Source organism: Sebastes umbrosus, chromosome 12, assembly GCF_015220745.1.
Source record: "Sebastes umbrosus isolate fSebUmb1 chromosome 12, fSebUmb1.pri, whole genome shotgun sequence".
NCBI lineage: Eukaryota > Metazoa > Chordata > Actinopteri > Perciformes > Sebastidae > Sebastes > Sebastes umbrosus.
Genome location: NC_051280.1, coordinates 28,429,998 through 28,447,421, shown reverse-complemented (window position 1 = coordinate 28,447,421; position 17,424 = coordinate 28,429,998). Strand labels below are relative to the sequence as shown.

Sequence of the window (17,424 nt, the reverse complement as noted above, 5' to 3'; positions counted from 1 at the left end):
GAGGGGGCACAGTGACCTTTTTGGACGGGCCTGGACCCCCATGGCCCGCCCCTAACGCCGACGCTGCTGTGAAGTAGTTGCGATGCGGCAGTGCTCGTGCATGTGTGTGTGGGGGACGTTGCATTGCAAGAAGCCCCGAGGGGAGGGAGTGGGTTTAGACGGAGCTTCTGAGGCGTGTCAACGTGTTTGATGATATTTGTTGAAACCATCTGAAGCTTGAAATGCTGGTTTGACTCAGTATACGATATTCTGAAATTCTATTTTGTTGTTTTGTTATCATTCAGCAATTCATGGATTTTAAGACAGTTTAGTTTGATAACTCTATTAACCTACTGTCAGACAGCTGTTTTAATCAGTAAAAGAAAATTGAACTGGATTTGAGGATGAGTCAGAGAAACATGGAGCCATCACCAAGAAGTATTTTAAAACTAAAAACTTAAATGTTTTCAAATGTGGAGCAGGTTTTAACCGAGGCTTCGTTGTAAATGGTGAAAATGAGGCTATGTTACAAATCGCATACTTTTAACTTTTAGTACATACTGCAGCTGCCCTTACAAAGTGTGCACTGTTAAATGCAGTATTGGGACAGACTACTTCACCTTGACCTTTGACCCTCTTGCTCATGTATCTGCTGTGCAGAGGATTGTGGGTCAGAACAGCCAGAAAAGCATGCTTACTTGCATTCTGCAAAATGCGACCAGATGTAGTAAGACATGGTATTTTTGGCATACTGCATTTGACATACTATGTATTGGGACATACTAAATCTTTTTCTGTCATACTAAATAGTATGGTAGTATGGGTATTGGAACGAACAGAGTTAAAATTCACAATCTCTGCTTCCTGGAATGGATCATAGGTTGATAACCCCTCCCTGCTCGTCCTGCTCTCAAACACACAGAGCTGCACTCGGCCCTCTTATTTCCTTGTTCCCTCCCCCTTCAGATCTACAGTTTGAAAGTGGGTGTAACCGACATGGTGAGAGCTGACTGGCCCCATTCCCAACACAAACACATGCTGTTTAGATCAGAGCTCAAACTAGATTCACTTCTCAGGAAGTGAAACTCAGAGAGTTGTTGTCACTGAGAGGAGAAATGGCGCAGAAAGGAGTTCAGCTGGACGAGGAAACAATCTCTTGTTCCATCTGTCTGGATCTACTGAAGGATCCGGTGACTATTCCCTGTGGACACAGCTACTGCATGAACTGTATTCAAACCCACTGGGATGGAGAGGACAAGAAGAAGATCTACAGCTGCCCTCAGTGTAGGCAGACCTTCAAACGGAGGCCTGTCCTGATGAAAAGCACCATGTTAGCAGATTTAGTGGAGGAAATGAAGAAGATTGGACTCCGAGCTGCTCCTGCTGATCACTGCTATGCTGGACCTGAAGATGTGGCCTGTGATGTCTGCACTGGTAGGAAACTAAAAGCCTTCAAGTCCTGTCTGGTGTGTCTGGTCTCTTACTGTGAGAAACACCTCCAGCTTCATTACGATGTGGCTCAATTAAAGAAACACAAGCTGGTGGAGCCCTCCAAGAAGCTCCAGGAGAACATCTGCTCTCGTCACGATGAGGTGATGAAGATGTTCTGTCGTACTGATCAGCAGTGTATTTGTTATCTCTGCTCTGTGGATGAACATAAAGGCCACGACACCGTCTCAGCTGCAGCAGAAAGGACTGAGAGGCAGAGAGACCTGGAGGTGAGTCGACTCAACATCCAGCAGAGGATCCAGGACAGAGAGAAAGATGTGAAGCTGCTCCAACAGGAGGTGGAGGCTGTCAATCACTCTGCTGATAAAGCAGTGAAGGACAGTGAGAAGATCTTCACCGAGCTGATCCGTCTCATGGAGAAAAGAAGCTCTGATGTGAAGCAGCAGGTCAGATCCCAGCAGGAAAGTGAAGTGAGTCAAGTCAAAGAGCTTCAGGAGAAGCTGGAGCAGGAGATCATTGAGCTGAAGAGGAGAGACGCTGAGATGAAGCTGCTGTCACACACAGAGGATCTCAACCAGTTTTTACTCAACTACCACTCACTGTCACCACTCAGCGAATCTACATCCAGAATCAATATCCGTCCTCTGAGCTACTTTGAGGACGTGACGGCGGCTGTGTCAGAAGTCAGAGATAAACTACAGGACGTTCTGAGAGAGAAATGGACAAACGTCTCACAGACAGTGACTGAAGTGGATGTTTTACAGTCACAACCAGAGCCCAAGACCAGAGCTGAATTCTTGAAATATTCACATGAAATAACACTGGATCCAAACACAGCAAACACACTGCTGTTATTATCTGAGGGGAACAGAAAAGCAACATTTATGATGCATCATCAGTCTTATCCTAGTCACCCAGACAGATTCACTGGAGGTCATCAGGTCCTGAGTAGAGAGAGTCTGACTGGACGTTGTTACTGGGAGGTGGAGTGGAGAGGGGCAAAAGTTTATGTAGCAGTCGCATACAAGAGTATCAGGAGAGCAGGGAGGGCGAATCAATGTTGGTTTGGATGGAATGACAAATCTTGGGCGTTAGATTGTGAACAAAAACATTTTAGATTTAGGTACAACAATGTCCAAACTCCCGTCTCAGGTCCTCGGTCCTCCAGAGTAGGAGTGTACCTGGATCACAGTGCAGGTGTTCTGTCCTTCTACAGCGTCTCTGAAACCATGACTCTCCTCCACAGAGTCCAGACCACATTCACTGAGCCTCTCTATGCTGGACTCTGCCTTTCAACTTATGATGACACTGCTGAGTTCGGTAAACTGAAATAGACAGAAGTCATTTGAGGGACAGAGGGTTCAATTCTGTGTTTTAACTCTTTTTAAACTCGTTTTGTCTCCATGTTTGTTGATCTCTCTTTTTTTCTTCTTCATATAATAGACAAAGTAAGCACAGTTTACAAACTCTTAAAGGAATAGTTTGACATTTTGGAAAATGTGCTTATTCACTTCCTTGCTGAGAGTTAGATAAGAAGAGCCAGCAGACGGTTATCTTAGCTTAGCATAAAGACTGGAAACAGCTAGTCCGGCTCTGTCCGAAGGTAACATCCCAGCACCTCAATATTTCACCGATGAATGACATTATACTGTATCTAGTTTGTTAAATCTGTACAAAATCCAAAGTGTAAAATCATTAAGTTGTGGTTTTACAGGGGGTTATGTACCGGACTGCGGGCATAGTCAGTTCCTGGAGTTGGGTTGTCACTAAGTTGCCAGGCAACCAGCGGAGACTTCAGGAAGTTACTGCTCCTAGTCAAGAAAAAAATCCCGTAAAACCACAACTTGTCGTTTTTACACTTTGGTTATTTGTACGGATCAAACACACGAGACTTGTTAAATAGTGATCTTTAGAGGTGCTGATTGGTGGATTTTTTTATTACCTTTGGGCCGAGCCAGGCCAGCTGATATGACAGATATGAGAGTGGTAACAATCTTTTCATCTAACTCTCAGCAAGAAAGCAAATAAGACAATCTTCCAAAATGTTGTAATGTTACTTTAATGTCTCTCTATTGTGAAAAAGGAATTGCTCTGTTTTTGTCATGAGGACTTTCTAGTTGGTTGGTTGGCTCTCTGTTCCTGTCTCCAGCCCCAGGCCATGTACTATCCTCACACTCCCCAAACCTGCCATCCTCCAACCATCCACTAGATGTCCTCAGACGTCCACGCCCACCTACACACCTGTTCCCACTTTCCCTCATCAGCCCTGCTGTTCATAACCGGCCCTTTTTCACACACTCCTTGCTAGTTTGTCAAAGTTGCCGTATGCCTCATGCCTTTGAGTTCCATCTGATCTGTTTTGTTTTTTCTGGTTACCTGTTCTGGATGTACCTGCCTGTTTATCTGCTGCAATAAATCATATCAGTCCGCCTGCCTAGTCTGCATTTTGGGTCTTATTCCTGTTACTTCGCATACACCAGCCATTTTGAAAAGAGGACAAAATAACCTCCCATCTCCAGTTAAATGAACTGTAAAGGCACTACACAAGTCACAGAAAGAGATACAAATTAGATGTTAACGCTTTTTAAGACACCTTGAAACAAACACTTTATAAATGTATTTTCTTTTTAATGGAGAACAACAATAAACAGGTTAATTCTACATTCAGGTAATTAATCAGAAGTAGCAACGTTTCAAATCCACAGCAAATATGCAAAACTGATTAAATGGAGTAATACTGCATATAATACGAGTACAGGTGAAAAAAAATGTGTTTCTGGTGTGATTAATAATATCTCATCATGATTTATTTGGATTAGTATATTAATACCCAAAAATGCTTGCACACATTCTAATGAATACAGGCCAGCACTTGAAACTCTTGTTATAGTGATGTAGTAGCACAGCATATCACTCCCAGATCCTGCACGAGATTGACAGAAGCAGAAACTGAACCGGAAGGAAAAATGTTTGGACAGTAACGTGACTGAGGTTTGTGGATGTTTCACTCACCAGTTGTTTCCCTGCTCAGCCTGCTGTAGTGTAACATTAGTCCATTGTTTTATTCCACAATACTGAAAAGAATAATCCAAACAGGTAGAAAAAGTAAGATGTGAGAGGAGCACAAGATGCTTTTTACTCTCTTGGTCCTAATTGTGCTTTAAAGCACCAGGTTTGTAGGTCTACTTTCTCAAATTTTTTTCTATTGAGCTAGATAAAAAAAAAAAAAAATTAAAAAAACACGCAAACGGAGCGGATCAAAACGAGGCTTCTTACTGAAATATTGTAGTGATGGCTCATATTTCCCAGAGTTTCCATAGTTGTATCTTTTTGCTGTGTGTTCGTGTTTTATTTGAACCATTAGTGAGGTGGCTGTTATATTTTTTGACAGGTAGCTTGTAATAAAGTTTCACTAGTGAACTTTATTACATATAACTGCGAGCGTCAATGCCTGTGCTGAAAGTGTCAGTAATCAAGTTAATATTTTCATTTACATCCAGGACAACTGACCCGGTTTTATCGGCTCATTTTATCTAAACTAATCAGCCGTTCCTCTCAAAATGAGTGACAGGAAAAAATAGGAACCGTGTATCCGATAGAAGTTCAGACAAAACGTCACGCCGCGCTGTGCAGCGCCGTGTTGCTCGCGGCCAGTTAGGACACTCCAATAGAAAACTATGTAATCAAGCCCAAGTACATGTCCTAGTTGTTTCCTAAATGCAAAACTATCACTGTTTTGTGCTTTATTTTGCATTGCAGTGTTAAGTCCTTCCATTACCAAACTGAAAGACTTAATTTTACTAATAGCTTAGCTGTTATTTCAGTTTAGTTTTTTGTCAGGAGAGAATTCAGCTGAGGGGGCACAGTGACCTTTTTGGACGGGCCTGGACCCCCATGGCCCGCCCCTAACGCCGACGCTGCTGTGAAGTAGTTGCGATGCGGCAGTGCTCGTGCATGTGTGTGGGGGGGCGTTGCATTGCAAGGAGCCCCGAGGGGAGGGGGTGGGTTCAGACGGAGCTTCTGAGGCGATGCTACTTTCAAATTAGGCTAGCTTTCCAACATCGTCGACCCGATCTTTAACTGCAGAAGCAGCTGATCTGGTCCAATCGTGTCTTTCTGGATTCAGAGCTGCAGCAAAAAACGTGTTTGATGATATTTGTTGAAACCCATCTGAAGCTTGAGATGCTGGTTTGACTCAGTATATGATATTCTGAAATTCTATTTTGTTGTTTTGTTATCATTCAGCAATTCATGGATTTTAAGACAGTTTAGTTTGATAACTCTATTAACCTACTGTCAGACAGCTGTTTTAATCAGTAAAAGAAAATTTAACTGAATTTGAGGATGAGTCAGAGAAACATGGAGCCATCACCAAGAAGTATTTTAAAAGTAAAAACTTAAATGTTTTCAAATGTAGAGCAGGTTTTAACCGAGGCTTCGTTGTAAATGGTGAAAATGAGGCTCTGTTCCAAATCGCATACTTTTAACTTTTAGTACATACTGCAATAATAATAATAATAATAATAGCTTGGATTTATATAGCGCCTTTCATGAAACCCAAGGACGCTTAACAAAGACATAAATAAACACAACAAATGTAACAGTAGCTAGAGGCCATAGGCCTTGGTGAAGAGGTGGGTTTTGAGGAGTCTTTTGAAGGTGTCCAGAGATGGTGCGTTGCGGAGCTCTATGGGGAGAGAGTTCCAAAGTGTGGGGGCTGTCACACTGAAGGCTCTGTCCCCAAAAGTTCTCATTCTTGTGTGAGGGATGGAGAGCTGACCCGTGCCTGAGGATCTAAGGTTCCGGGGCTGTGTGTAAGGGTGGAGGAGGTTAGATAAATACTGAGGAGCCAGGGCATTGAGGGATTTGTAGGTGAGGAGGAGGATCTTGTAGGTGATGCGGGACTTGACCGGGAGCCAGTGGAGGTGGATGAGGGTGGGGGTGATGTGCTGCCAGGGCTTGGTGCGGGTGAGAACCCTGGCAGCCGAGTTTTGCACATACTGGAGCCTGTCCAGGGCTTTGCTGGGAACCCCGGACAGAACTCCATTGCAGTAGTCCAAACGGGAGGTGACGAAAGCGTGGATGAGGGTTTCTGCCACAGAGTCAGAGAGTGATTGCCGGAGACGTGAGATGTTTTTGAGGTGGAAGAAGGCGGATTTGGTGATGAACCTGATATGAGACTGGAATGATAGTGTTGGGTCCAGGATGACACCCAGGTTGCGGACTTCCGAGGATGGGGAGAAGGAACAGCCGTCAACGTCCAGGTGGAGATCTCCAACCTTCCGGAGCAGGGCCTTGGGAGCCACAACCATGAGCTCGGTTTTGTTGCTGTTGAGTTTTAGGAAGTTAGATGACATCCAGATTTTTATTGCATGTAGGCAGTTTACAAGTGACTGCAGCTGCCCTTACAAAGTGTGCACTGTTAAATGCAGTATTGGGACAGACTACTTCACCTTGACCTTTGACCCTCTTGCTCATATATCTGCTGTGCAGAGGATTGTGGGTCAGAAATGCCAGAAAAGCATGCCTACTTGCATTCTGCAAAATGCGACCAGATGTAGTAAGACATGGTATTTTTGGCATACTGCATTTGACATACTATGTATTGGGACATACTAAATCTTTTTCTGTCATACTAAATAGTATGGTAGTATGGGTATTGGAACGAACAGAGTTAAAATTCACAATCTCTGCTTCTTGGAATGAATCATAGGTTGAAAACTCCTCCCTGCTCATCCTGCTCTCAAACACACAGAGCTGCACTCGGCCCTCTTATTTCCTTGTTCCTCCCCTTCAGATCTACAGTTTGAAAGTGGGTGTAACCGACATGGTGAGAGCTGACAGGCCCCATTAGATCAGACCTCAAACTAAATTCACTTCTCAGGAAGTGAAACTCAGACAGTTGTTGCTACTGAGAGGTGAAATGGCGCAGAAAGGAATTCAGCTGGACGAGGAAAAAATCTCTTGTTCCATCTGTCTGGATCTACTGAAGGATCCGGTGACTATTCCCTGTGGACACAGCTACTGCATGAACTGTATTCAAAACCACTGGGATGGAGAGGATGAGAAGAAGATCTACAGCTGCCCTCAGTGTAGGCAGACCTTCACACCGAGGCCTGTCCTGATGAAAAGCACCATGTTAGCAGATTTAGTGGAGGAACTGAAGAAGACTGGACTCCAAGCTGCTCCTGCTGATCACTGCTATGCTGGACCTGAAGATGTGGCCTGTGATGTCTGCACTGGTAGGAAACTGAAAGCCTTCAAGTCCTGTTTGATGTGTCTGGTCTCTTACTGTGAGAAACACCTCCAGCTTCATTACGATGTGGCTAAATTAAAGAAACACAAGCTGGTGGAGCCCTCCAAGAAGCTCCAGGAGAACATCTGCTCTCGTCACGACGAGGTGATGAAGATGTTCTGTCGTACTGATCAGCAGTGTATCTGTTATCTCTGCTCTGTGGATGACCATAAAGGCCACGACACCGTCTCAGCTGCAGCAGAAAGGACTGAGAGGCAGAGAGAGCTGGAGGTGAGTCGACTCAACATCCAGCAGAGGATCCAGGACAGAGAGAAAGATGTGAAGCTGCTCCAACAGGAGGTGAAGGCTGTCAATCGCTCTGCCGATAAAGCAGTGAAGGACAGTGAGAAGATCTTCACCGAGCTGATCCGTCTCATGGAGAAAAGAAGCTCTGATGTGAAGCAGCAGGTCAGATCCCAGCAGAAAAGTGAAGTGAGTCGAGTCAAAGAGCTTCAGGAGAAGCTGGAGCAGGAGATCACTGAGCTGAAGAGGAGAGACGCTGAGATGAAGCTGCTGTCACACACAGAGGATCTCAACCAGTTTTTACTCAACTACCCCTCACTGTCACCACTCAGTGAATCTACATCCAGCATCAATATCCGTCCTCTGAGCTACTTTGAGGACATGACGGCGGCTGTGTCAGAAGTCAGAGATAAACTACAGGACGTTCTGAGAGAGAAATGGATAAACGTCTCACAGACAGTGACTGAAGTGGATGTTTTACTGTCACAACCAGAGCCCAAGACCAGAGCTGAATTCTTGAAATATTCACGTGAAATAACACTGGATCCAAACACAGCATACACACAGCTGTTATTATCTGAGGGGAACAGAAAAGCAACAAAAATGAGACAACATCAGTCTTATCCTAGTCACCCAGACAGATTCACTAGATGGCCTCAGGTCCTGAGTAGAGAGAGTCTGACTGGACGTTGTTACTGGGAGGTGGAGTGGAGAGGGAGAAGAGTTTATGTAGCAGTCGCATACAAGAGTATCAGGAGAGCAGGGAGGTTGAATGAATGTTTGTTTGGATGGAATGACAAATCTTGGGCGTTAGATTGTGACCAAGACAGTTATACATTTTGTTACAACTATGTCCAAACCCCCGTCTCAGGTCCTTGGTCCTCCAGAGTAGGAGTGTACCTGGATCACAGTGCAGGTGTTCTGTCCTTCTACAGCGTCTCTGAAACCATGACTCTCCTCCACAGAGTCCAGACCACATTCACTGAGCCTCTCTATGCTGGACTCTCGCTTTTAGATTATGATGTCACTGCTGAGTTCTGTAAACTGAAATAGACAGAAGTCATTTGAGGGACAGAGGGTTCAATTCTGTGTTTTAACTCTTTTTAAACTCGTTTTGTTGATCTCTCTTTTTTCATATAATAGACAAAGTAAGCACAGTTTACAAACTCTTAAAGGAATAGTTTGACATTTTGGAAAATGTGCTTATTCACTTCCTTGTTGAGAGTTAGATAAGAAGAGCCAGCAGATTGTTATCTTAGCTTAGGCAACCAGCGGAGACTTCAGGAAGTTACTGCTCCTAGTCAAAAAAAAAATCCTGTAAAATCACAACTTGTTATTTTTACACTTTGGTTATTTGTACGGATCAAACACATGAGACTTGTTAAATAGTGATCTTTAGAGGTGCTGGTTGGTGGATTTCTTTATTACCTTTGGGCCGAGCCAGGCCAGCTGATATGACAGATATGAGAGTGGTAACAATCTTTTCATCTAACTCTCAGCAAGAAAGCAAATAAGACAATTTTCCAAAATGTTGTAATGTTACTTTAATGTCTCTCTATTGTGAAAAGGAATTGCTCTGTTTTTGTCATGAGGACTTTTTAGTTGGTTGGTTGGCTCTCTGTTCCTGTCTCCAGCCCCAGGCTATGTACTATCCTCACACTCCCCAAACCTGCCATCCTCCAACCATCCACTAGATGTCCTCAGACGTCCACGCCCACCTACACACCTATTCCCACTTTCCCTCATCAGCCCTGCTGTTCATAACCGGCCCTTTTTTCCACACACTCCTTGCTAGTTTGTCAAAGTTGCCGTATGCCTCATGCCTTTGAGTTCCATCTGATCTGTTTTGTTTTTTCTGGTTACCTGTTCTGGATGTACCTGCCTGTTTATCTGCTGCAATAAATCATATCAGTCCGCCTGCCTAGTCTGCATTTTGGGTCTTATTCCTGTTACTTCGCATACACCAGCCATTATGAATAGAGGACAAAATAACCTCCCATCTCCAGTTAAATGAACTGTAAAGGCACTGCACAAGTCACAGAAAGAGATACAAATTAGACGTTAATGTTTTTTAAAACACCTTGAAACAAACACTTTATAAATGTATTTTCTTTTTAATGAAGAACAACAATATACAGATTAATTCTACATTCAGGTAATTAATCAGAAGTAGCAAAGTTTCAAATCCACAGCAAATATGCAAAACTGATTAAATGGAGTAATACTGCATATAATACGAGTACAGGTGAAAACAAAAAATGTGTTTCTGGTGTGATTAATAATATCTCATCATGAATTATTTGGATTAGTATATTAATACCCAAAAATGCTTGCACACATTCTAATGAATACAGGCCAGCACTTGAAACTCTTGTTATAGTGATGTAGTAGCACAGCACATCACTCCCAGATCCTGCACGAGATTGACAGAAGCAGAAACTGAACCGGAAGGAAAAATGTTTGGACAGTAACGTGACTGAGGTTTGTGGATGTTTCACTCACCAGTTGTTGTCCCTGCTCAGCCTGCTGTAGTGTAACATTAGTCCATTGTTTTATTCCACAATACTGAACAGAATAATCCAAACAGGTAGAAAAAGTAAGATGTGAGAGGAGCACAGGATGCTTTTTACTCTCTTGGTCCTAATTGTGCTTTAATGCACCAGGTTTGTAGGTCTACTTTCTCTCATTTTTTTCTATTGAGCTAGATTAAAAAAAAAATAGTTTTAAAAACACGCAAACGGAGCGGATCAAAACGAGGCTTCTTACTGACATATTGTAGTGACGGCTCATATTTCCCAGAGTTTCCATAGTTGTATCTTTCTGCTGTGTGTTCGTGTTTTATTTGAACCATTAGTGAGGTGGCTGTTATATTTTTTGACAGGTAGCTCGTAATAAAGTTTCACTAGTGAACTTTATTACATATAACTGCGAGCGTCAATGCCTGTGCTGAAAGTGTCAGAAATCAAGTTAATATTTTCATTTACATCCAGGACAACTGACCCGGTTTTATCGGCTCATTGTATCTAAACTAATCAGCCGTTCCTCTCAATATGAGTGACAGGAAAAAATAGGAACCGTGTATCCGATAGAAGTTCAGACAAAACGTCACGCCGCGCTGTGCAGCGCCGTGTTGCTCGCAGCCAGTTAGGACCCTCCAATAGAAAACTATGTAATCAAGCCCAAGTACATGTCCTAGTTGTTTCCTAAACGCAAAACTATCACTGTTTTGTGCTTTATTTTACATTGCAGTGTTAAGTCCTTCCATTACCAAACTGAAAGACTTAATTTTACTAATAGCTTAGCTGTTATTTCATTTAGTTTTTTGTCAGGAGAGAATCCAGCTGAGGGGGCACAGTGACCTTTTTGGACGGGCCTGGACGCTCATGGCCCGCCCCTAACGCCGACGCTGCTGTGAAGTAGTTGCGATGCGGCAGTGCCCGTGCATGTGTGTGTGGGGGACGTTGCATTGCAAGGAGCCCCGAGGGGAGGGGGTGGGTTTAGACGGAGCTTCTGAGGCGTGTCAACGTGTTTGATGATATTTGTTGAAACCCATCTGGAGCTTGAAATGCTGGTTTGACTCAGTATACGATATTCTGAATTTATATTTTGTTGTTTTGTTATCATTCATCAATTCATGGATTTTAAGACAGTTTAGTTTGATAACTCTATTAACCTACTGTCAGACAGCTGTTTTAATAAGTAGAAGAAAATTGAACTGGATTTGAGGATGAGTCAGAGAAACATGGAGCCATCACCAAGAAGTATTTTAAAACTAAAAATTAAATGTTTTCAAATGTGGAGCAGGTTTTAACCGAGGCTTTGTTTTAAATGAGGAAAATGAGGCTATGTTCCAAATCGCATACTTTTAACTTTTAGTACATACTGCAGCTGCCCTTACAAAGTGTGCACTGTTAAATGCACTATTGGGACATACTACTTCGCCTTGACCTTTGACCCTCTTGCTCATGTATCTGCTGTGCAGAGGATTGTGGGTCAGAACAGCCAGAAAAGCATGCTTACTTGAATTCTGCAAAATGCGACCAGATGTAGTAAGACATGGTATTTTTGGCATACTGCATTTGACATACTATGTATTGGGACATACTAAATGTTTTTCTGTCATACTAAATAGTATGGTAGTATGGGTATTGGAACGAACAGAGTTAAAATTCACAATCTCTGCTTCCTGGAATGAATCACAGGTTGAAAACTCCTCCCTGCTCGTCCTGCTCTCAAACACACAGAGCTGCACTCGGCCCTCTTATTTCCTTGTTCCCTCCCCTTCAGATCTACAGTTTTAAGGAGGGTGTAACCAACATGGTGGTGAAGTGCAAGAGCTGACAGGCCCCATTCACTGCACAAACACATGTTGTTTAGATCAGAGTTCAAACTAGATTCACTTCTCAGGAAGTGAAACTCAGAGAGTCGTTGCTACTGAGAGGTGAAATGGCGCAGAAAGGAGTTCAGCTGGACGAGGAAACAATCTCTTGTTCCATCTGTCTGGATCTACTGAAGGATCCGGGGACTATTCCCTGTGGACACAGCTACTGCATGAACTGTATTCAAAACCACTGGGATGGAGAGGATGAGAGGAAGATCTACAGCTGCCCTCAGTGTAGGCAGACCTTCACACCGAGGCCTGTCCTGATGAAAAGCACCATGTTAGCAGATTTAGTGGAGGAACTGAAGAAGACTGGACTCCAAGCTGCTCCTGCTGATCACTGCTATGCTGGACCTGAAGATGTGGCCTGTGATGTCTGCACTGGTAGGAAACTGAAAGCCTTCAAGTCCTGTCTGGTGTGTCTGGTCTCTTACTGTGAGAAACACCTCCAGCTTCATTACGATGTGGCTCAATTAAAGAAACACAAGCTGGTGGAGCCCTCCAAGAAGCTCCAGGAGAACATCTGCTCTCGTCACGATGAGGTGATGAAGATTTTCTGTCGTACTGATCAGCAGTGTATCTGTTATCTCTGCTTAATGGATGAACATAAAGGCCACGACACCGTCTCAGCTGCAGCAGAAAGGGCCGAGAGGCAGAGAGAGCTGGAGGTGAGTCGAGTCAACATCCAGCAGAGGATCCAGGACAGAGAGAAAGATGTGAAGCTGCTCCAACAGGAGGTGGAGGCTGTCAATCGCTCTGCCGATAAAGCAGTGAACGACAGTGAGAAGATCTTCACCGAGCTGATCCGTCTCATGGAGAAAAGAAGCTCTGATGTGAAGCAGCAGGTCAGATCCCAGCAGAAAAGTGAAGTGAGTCGAGTCAAAGAGCTTCAGGAGAAGCTGGAGCAGGAGATCACTGAGCTGAAGAGGAGAGACGCTGAGATGAAGCTGCTGTCACACACAGAGGATCTCAACCAGTTTTTACTCAACTACCCCTCACTATCACCACTCAGCGAGTCGACATCCAGCATCAATATCCGTTCTTTGAGCTACTTTGAGGACGTGACGGCGGCTGTGTCAGAAGTCAGAGATAAACTACAGGACGTTCTGAGAGAGAAATGGACAAACGTCTCACAGACAGTGACTGAAGTGGATGTTTTACTGTCACAACCAGAGCCCAAGACCAGAGCTGGATTCTTGAAATATTCACGTGAAATAACACTGGATCCAAACACAGCACAGACATGTCTGTTATTATCTGAGGGGAACAGAAAAGCAACATTTATGATGCAACAACAGTCTTATCCTAGTCACCCAGACAGATTCACTGGATGGTCTCAGGTCCTGAGTAGAGAGAGTCTGACTGGACGTTGTTACTGGGAGGTGGAGTGGAGAGGGATAGGAGTTTATGTAGCAGTCGCATACAAGAGTATCAGGAGAGCAGGGTTGTTGAATGAATGTTTGTTTGGATGGAATGACAAATCTTGGGCGTTAGCTTGTTACCAAAACAGTTATAGATTTAGGTACAACAATGTCCAAACCCCCGTCTCAGGTCCTCGGTCCTCCAGAGTAGGAGTGTATCTGGATCACAGTGCAGGTGTTCTGTCCTTCCACAGCGTCTCTGAAACCATGACTCTCCTCCACAGAGTCCAGATCACATTCACTGAGCCTCTCTATGCTGGACTCTGGCTTTTAGGTAATGATGTCACTGCTGAGTTCTGTAAACTGAAATAGACAGAAGTCATTTGAGGGACAGAGGGTTCAATTCTGTGTTTTAACTCTTTTTAATCTTGTTTTGTCTCCATGTTTGTTGATCTCTCTTTTTTTTCATATAATAGACAAAGTAAGCACAGTTTACAAACTCTTAAAGGAATAGTTTGACATTTTGGAAAATGTGCTTATTCACTTCCTTGTTGAGAGTTAGATAAGAAGAGCCAGCAGACGGTTATCTTAGCTTAGCATAAAGACTGGAAACAGCCAGTCCGGCTCTGTCCGAAGGTAACGTCCCAGCACCTCAATATCTCACCGATGAATGACATTATAATGTATCTAGTTTGTTAAATCTGTACAAAAACCAAAGTGTAAAACCATGAAGTTGTGGTTTTACAGGGGGTTATGTACCGGACTGTGGGCATAGTCAGTTCCTGGAGTTGGGTTGTCACTAAGTTGCCAGGCAACCAGCGGAGACTTCAGGAAGTTACTGCTCCTAGTCAAGAAAAAAATCCCGTAAAACCACAACTTGTCATTTTTACACTTTGGTTATTTTTACGGATCAAACACACGAGACTTGTTAAATAGTGATCTTTAGAGGTGCTGGTTGGTGGATTTCTTTATTACCTTTGGGCCGAGCCAGGCCAGCTGATATGACAGATATGAGAGTGGTAACAGTCTTTTTATCTAACTCTCAGCAAGAAAGCAAATAAGACAATTTTCAAAATGTTGTAATGTTACTTTATTGTCTCTCTATTGTGAAAAGGAATTGCTCTGTTTTTGTCATGAGGACTTTCTAGTTGGTTGGTTGGCTCTCTGTTCCTGTCTCCAGCCCCAGGCCATGTACTATCCTCTCACTCCCCAAACCTGCCATCCTCCAACCATCCACTAGATGTCCTCAGACGTCCACGCCCACCTACACACCTGTTCCCACTTTCCCTCATCAGCCCTGCTGTTCATAACCGGACCTTTTTCACACACTCCTTGCTAGTTTGTCAAAGTTGCTGTATGCCTCATGCCTTTGAGTTCCATCTGATCTGTTTTGTTTTTTCTGGTTACCTGTTCTGGATGTACCTGCCTGTTTATCTGCTGCAATAAATCATATCAGTCCGCCTGCCTAGTCTGCATTTTGGGTCTTATTCCTGTTACTTCGCATACACCAGCCATTTTGAAAAGAGGACAAAATAACCTCCCATCTCCAGTTAAATGAACTGTAAAGGCACTACACAAGTCACAGAAAGAGATACAAATTAGATGTTAACGCTTTTTAAGACACCTTGAAACAAACACTTTATAAATGTATTTTCTTTTTAATGGAGAACAACAATAAACAGGTTAATTCTACATTCAGGTAATTAATCAGAAGTAGCAACGTTTCAAATCCACAGCAAATATGCAAAACTGATTAAATGGAGTAATACTGCATATAATACGAGTACAGGTGAAAAAAAATGTGTTTCTGGTGTGATTAATAATATCTCATCATGATTTATTTGGATTAGTATATTAATACCCAAAAATGCTTGCACACATTCTAATGAATACAGGCCAGCACTTGAAACTCTTGTTATAGTGATGTAGTAGCACAGCATATCACTCCCAGATCCTGCACGAGATTGACAGAAGCAGAAACTGAACCGGAAGGAAAAATGTTTGGACAGTAACGTGACTGAGGTTTGTGGATGTTTCACTCACCAGTTGTTTCCCTGCTCAGCCTGCTGTAGTGTAACATTAGTCCATTGTTTTATTCCACAATACTGAAAAGAATAATCCAAACAGGTAGAAAAAGTAAGATGTGAGAGGAGCACAAGATGCTTTTTACTCTCTTGGTCCTAATTGTGCTTTAAAGCACCAGGTTTGTAGGTCTACTTTCTCAAATTTTTTTCTATTGAGCTAGATAAAAAAAAAAAAAAATTAAAAAAACACGCAAACAGAGTGGATCAAAACGAGGCTTCTTACTGAAATATTGTAGTGATGGCTCATATTTCCCAGAGTTTCCATAGTTGTATCTTTTTGCTGTGTGTTCGTGTTTTATTTGAACCATTAGTGAGGTGGCTGTTATATTTTTTAACAGGTAGCTCGTAATAAAGTTTCACTAGTGAACTTTATTACATATAACTGCGAGCGTCAATGCCTGTGCTGAAAGTGTCAGTAATCAAGTTAATATTTTCATTTACATCCAGGACAACTGACCCGGTTTTATCGGCTCATTTTATCTAAACTAATCAGCCGTTCCTCTCAATATGAGTGGCAGGAAAAAATAGGAACCGTGTACCCGATAGAAGTTCAGACAAAACGTCACGCCGCGCTGTGCAGCGCCGTGTTGCTCGCGACCAGTTAGGACCCTCCAATAGAAAACTATGTAATCAAGCCCAAGTACATGTCCTAGTTGTTTCCTAAATGCAAAACTATCACTGTTTTGTGCTTTATTTTACATTGCAGTGTTAAGTCTTTCCATTACCAAACTGAATGACTTAATTTTACTAATAGCTTAGCTGTTATTTCAGTTTAGTTTTTTGTCAGGAGAGAATTCAGCTGAGGGGGCACAGTGACCTTTTTGGACGGGCCTGGACCCCCATGGCCCGCCCCTAACGCCGACGCTGCCGTGAAGTAGTTGCGATGCGGCAGTGCTCGTGCATGTGTGTGTGTGTGGGGGGGCGTTGCATTGCAAGGAGCCCCGAGGGGAGGGGGTGGGTTTAGACGGAGCTTCTGAGGCGTGTCAACGTGTTTGATGATATTTGTTGAAACCCATCTGAAGCTTGAAATGCTGGTTTGACTCAGTATACGATATTCTGAATTTATATTTTGTTGTTTTGTTATCATTCAACAATTCATGGATTTTAAGACAGTTTAGTTTGATAACTCTATTAACCTACTGTCAGACAGCTGTTTTAATCAGTAAAAGAAAATTGAACTGGATTTGAGGATGAGTCAGAGAAACATGGAGCCATCACCAAGAAGTATTTTAAAACTAAAAACTTAAATGTTTTCAAATGTGGAGCAGGTTTTAATCGAGGCTTTGTTTTAAATGAGGAAACTGAGGCTATGTTACAAATCGAATACTTTTAACTTTTAGTACATACTGCAGCTGCCCTTACAAAGTGTGCACTGTTAAATGCACTATTGGGACAGACTACTTCGCCTTGACCTTTGACCCTCTTGCTCATGTATCTGCTGTGCAGAGGATTGTGGGTCAGAACAGCCAGAAAAGCATGCTTACTTGAATTCTGCAAAATGCGACCAGATGTAGTAAGACATGGTATTTTTGGCATACTGCATTTGACATACTATGTATTGGGACATACTAAATGTTTTTCTGTCATACTAAATAGTATGGTATTATGGATATTGGAACGAACAGAGTTAAA

At 43.0% G+C, this 17,424-nt stretch overlaps 3 protein-coding genes and 1 long non-coding RNA gene across 4 annotated transcripts; 3 read left to right on the top strand and 1 right to left on the bottom strand.

The window, feature by feature from the left end:
* Window positions 1–320: 320 nt before the first annotated feature.
* LOC119498345 lies at window positions 321–4,423 on the bottom strand. The gene is made up of 3 exons (XR_005209105.1): window positions 4,259–4,423; window positions 2,271–2,276; window positions 321–332 (listed from the first exon to the last, which is right to left on the bottom strand). It is a non-coding gene; the product is annotated as an uncharacterized LOC119498345 (long non-coding RNA).
* LOC119498343 (tripartite motif-containing protein 16-like protein) lies at window positions 1,017–3,865 on the top strand. The gene is made up of 2 exons (XM_037787136.1): window positions 1,017–1,340; window positions 1,632–3,865. Exons 1-2 carry the CDS (start codon window positions 1,095–1,097, stop codon window positions 2,760–2,762), a joined length of 1,377 nt encoding a protein of 458 aa, XP_037643064.1. The 5' UTR covers window positions 1,017–1,094; the 3' UTR covers window positions 2,763–3,865.
* A 2,546-nt stretch (window positions 4,424–6,969) lies between the features above and the next one.
* Window positions 6,970–9,890, top strand: LOC119498339 (tripartite motif-containing protein 16-like). The gene has a single exon (XM_037787132.1). It carries the CDS (start codon window positions 7,352–7,354, stop codon window positions 9,017–9,019), a length of 1,668 nt encoding a protein of 555 aa, XP_037643060.1. The 5' UTR covers window positions 6,970–7,351; the 3' UTR covers window positions 9,020–9,890.
* Window positions 9,891–12,113: 2,223 nt separating this feature from the next.
* Window positions 12,114–14,656, top strand: LOC119498337 (tripartite motif-containing protein 16-like). The gene has a single exon (XM_037787128.1). The coding sequence runs from the start codon at window positions 12,413–12,415 to the stop codon at window positions 14,078–14,080; it is 1,668 nt and encodes a 555-aa protein (XP_037643056.1). The 5' UTR covers window positions 12,114–12,412; the 3' UTR covers window positions 14,081–14,656.
* Window positions 14,657–17,424: the final 2,768 nt, after the last annotated feature.

Excerpts from the sequence above, each read along its gene's own strand:
- LOC119498343 (XM_037787136.1), top strand. The coding sequence starts at position 1,095 with ATGGCGCAGAAAGGAGTTCAGCTGGACGAGGAAACAATCTCTTGTTCC. Across the intron at positions 1,341-1,631 it reads TAGTGGAGGAAATGAAGAAG|GAACATAAAGGCCACGACAC; the intron begins ATTGGACTCCGA and ends TGCTCTGTGGAT.
- LOC119498339 (XM_037787132.1), top strand. The coding sequence starts at position 7,352 with ATGGCGCAGAAAGGAATTCAGCTGGACGAGGAAAAAATCTCTTGTTCC.
- LOC119498337 (XM_037787128.1), top strand. The coding sequence starts at position 12,413 with ATGGCGCAGAAAGGAGTTCAGCTGGACGAGGAAACAATCTCTTGTTCC.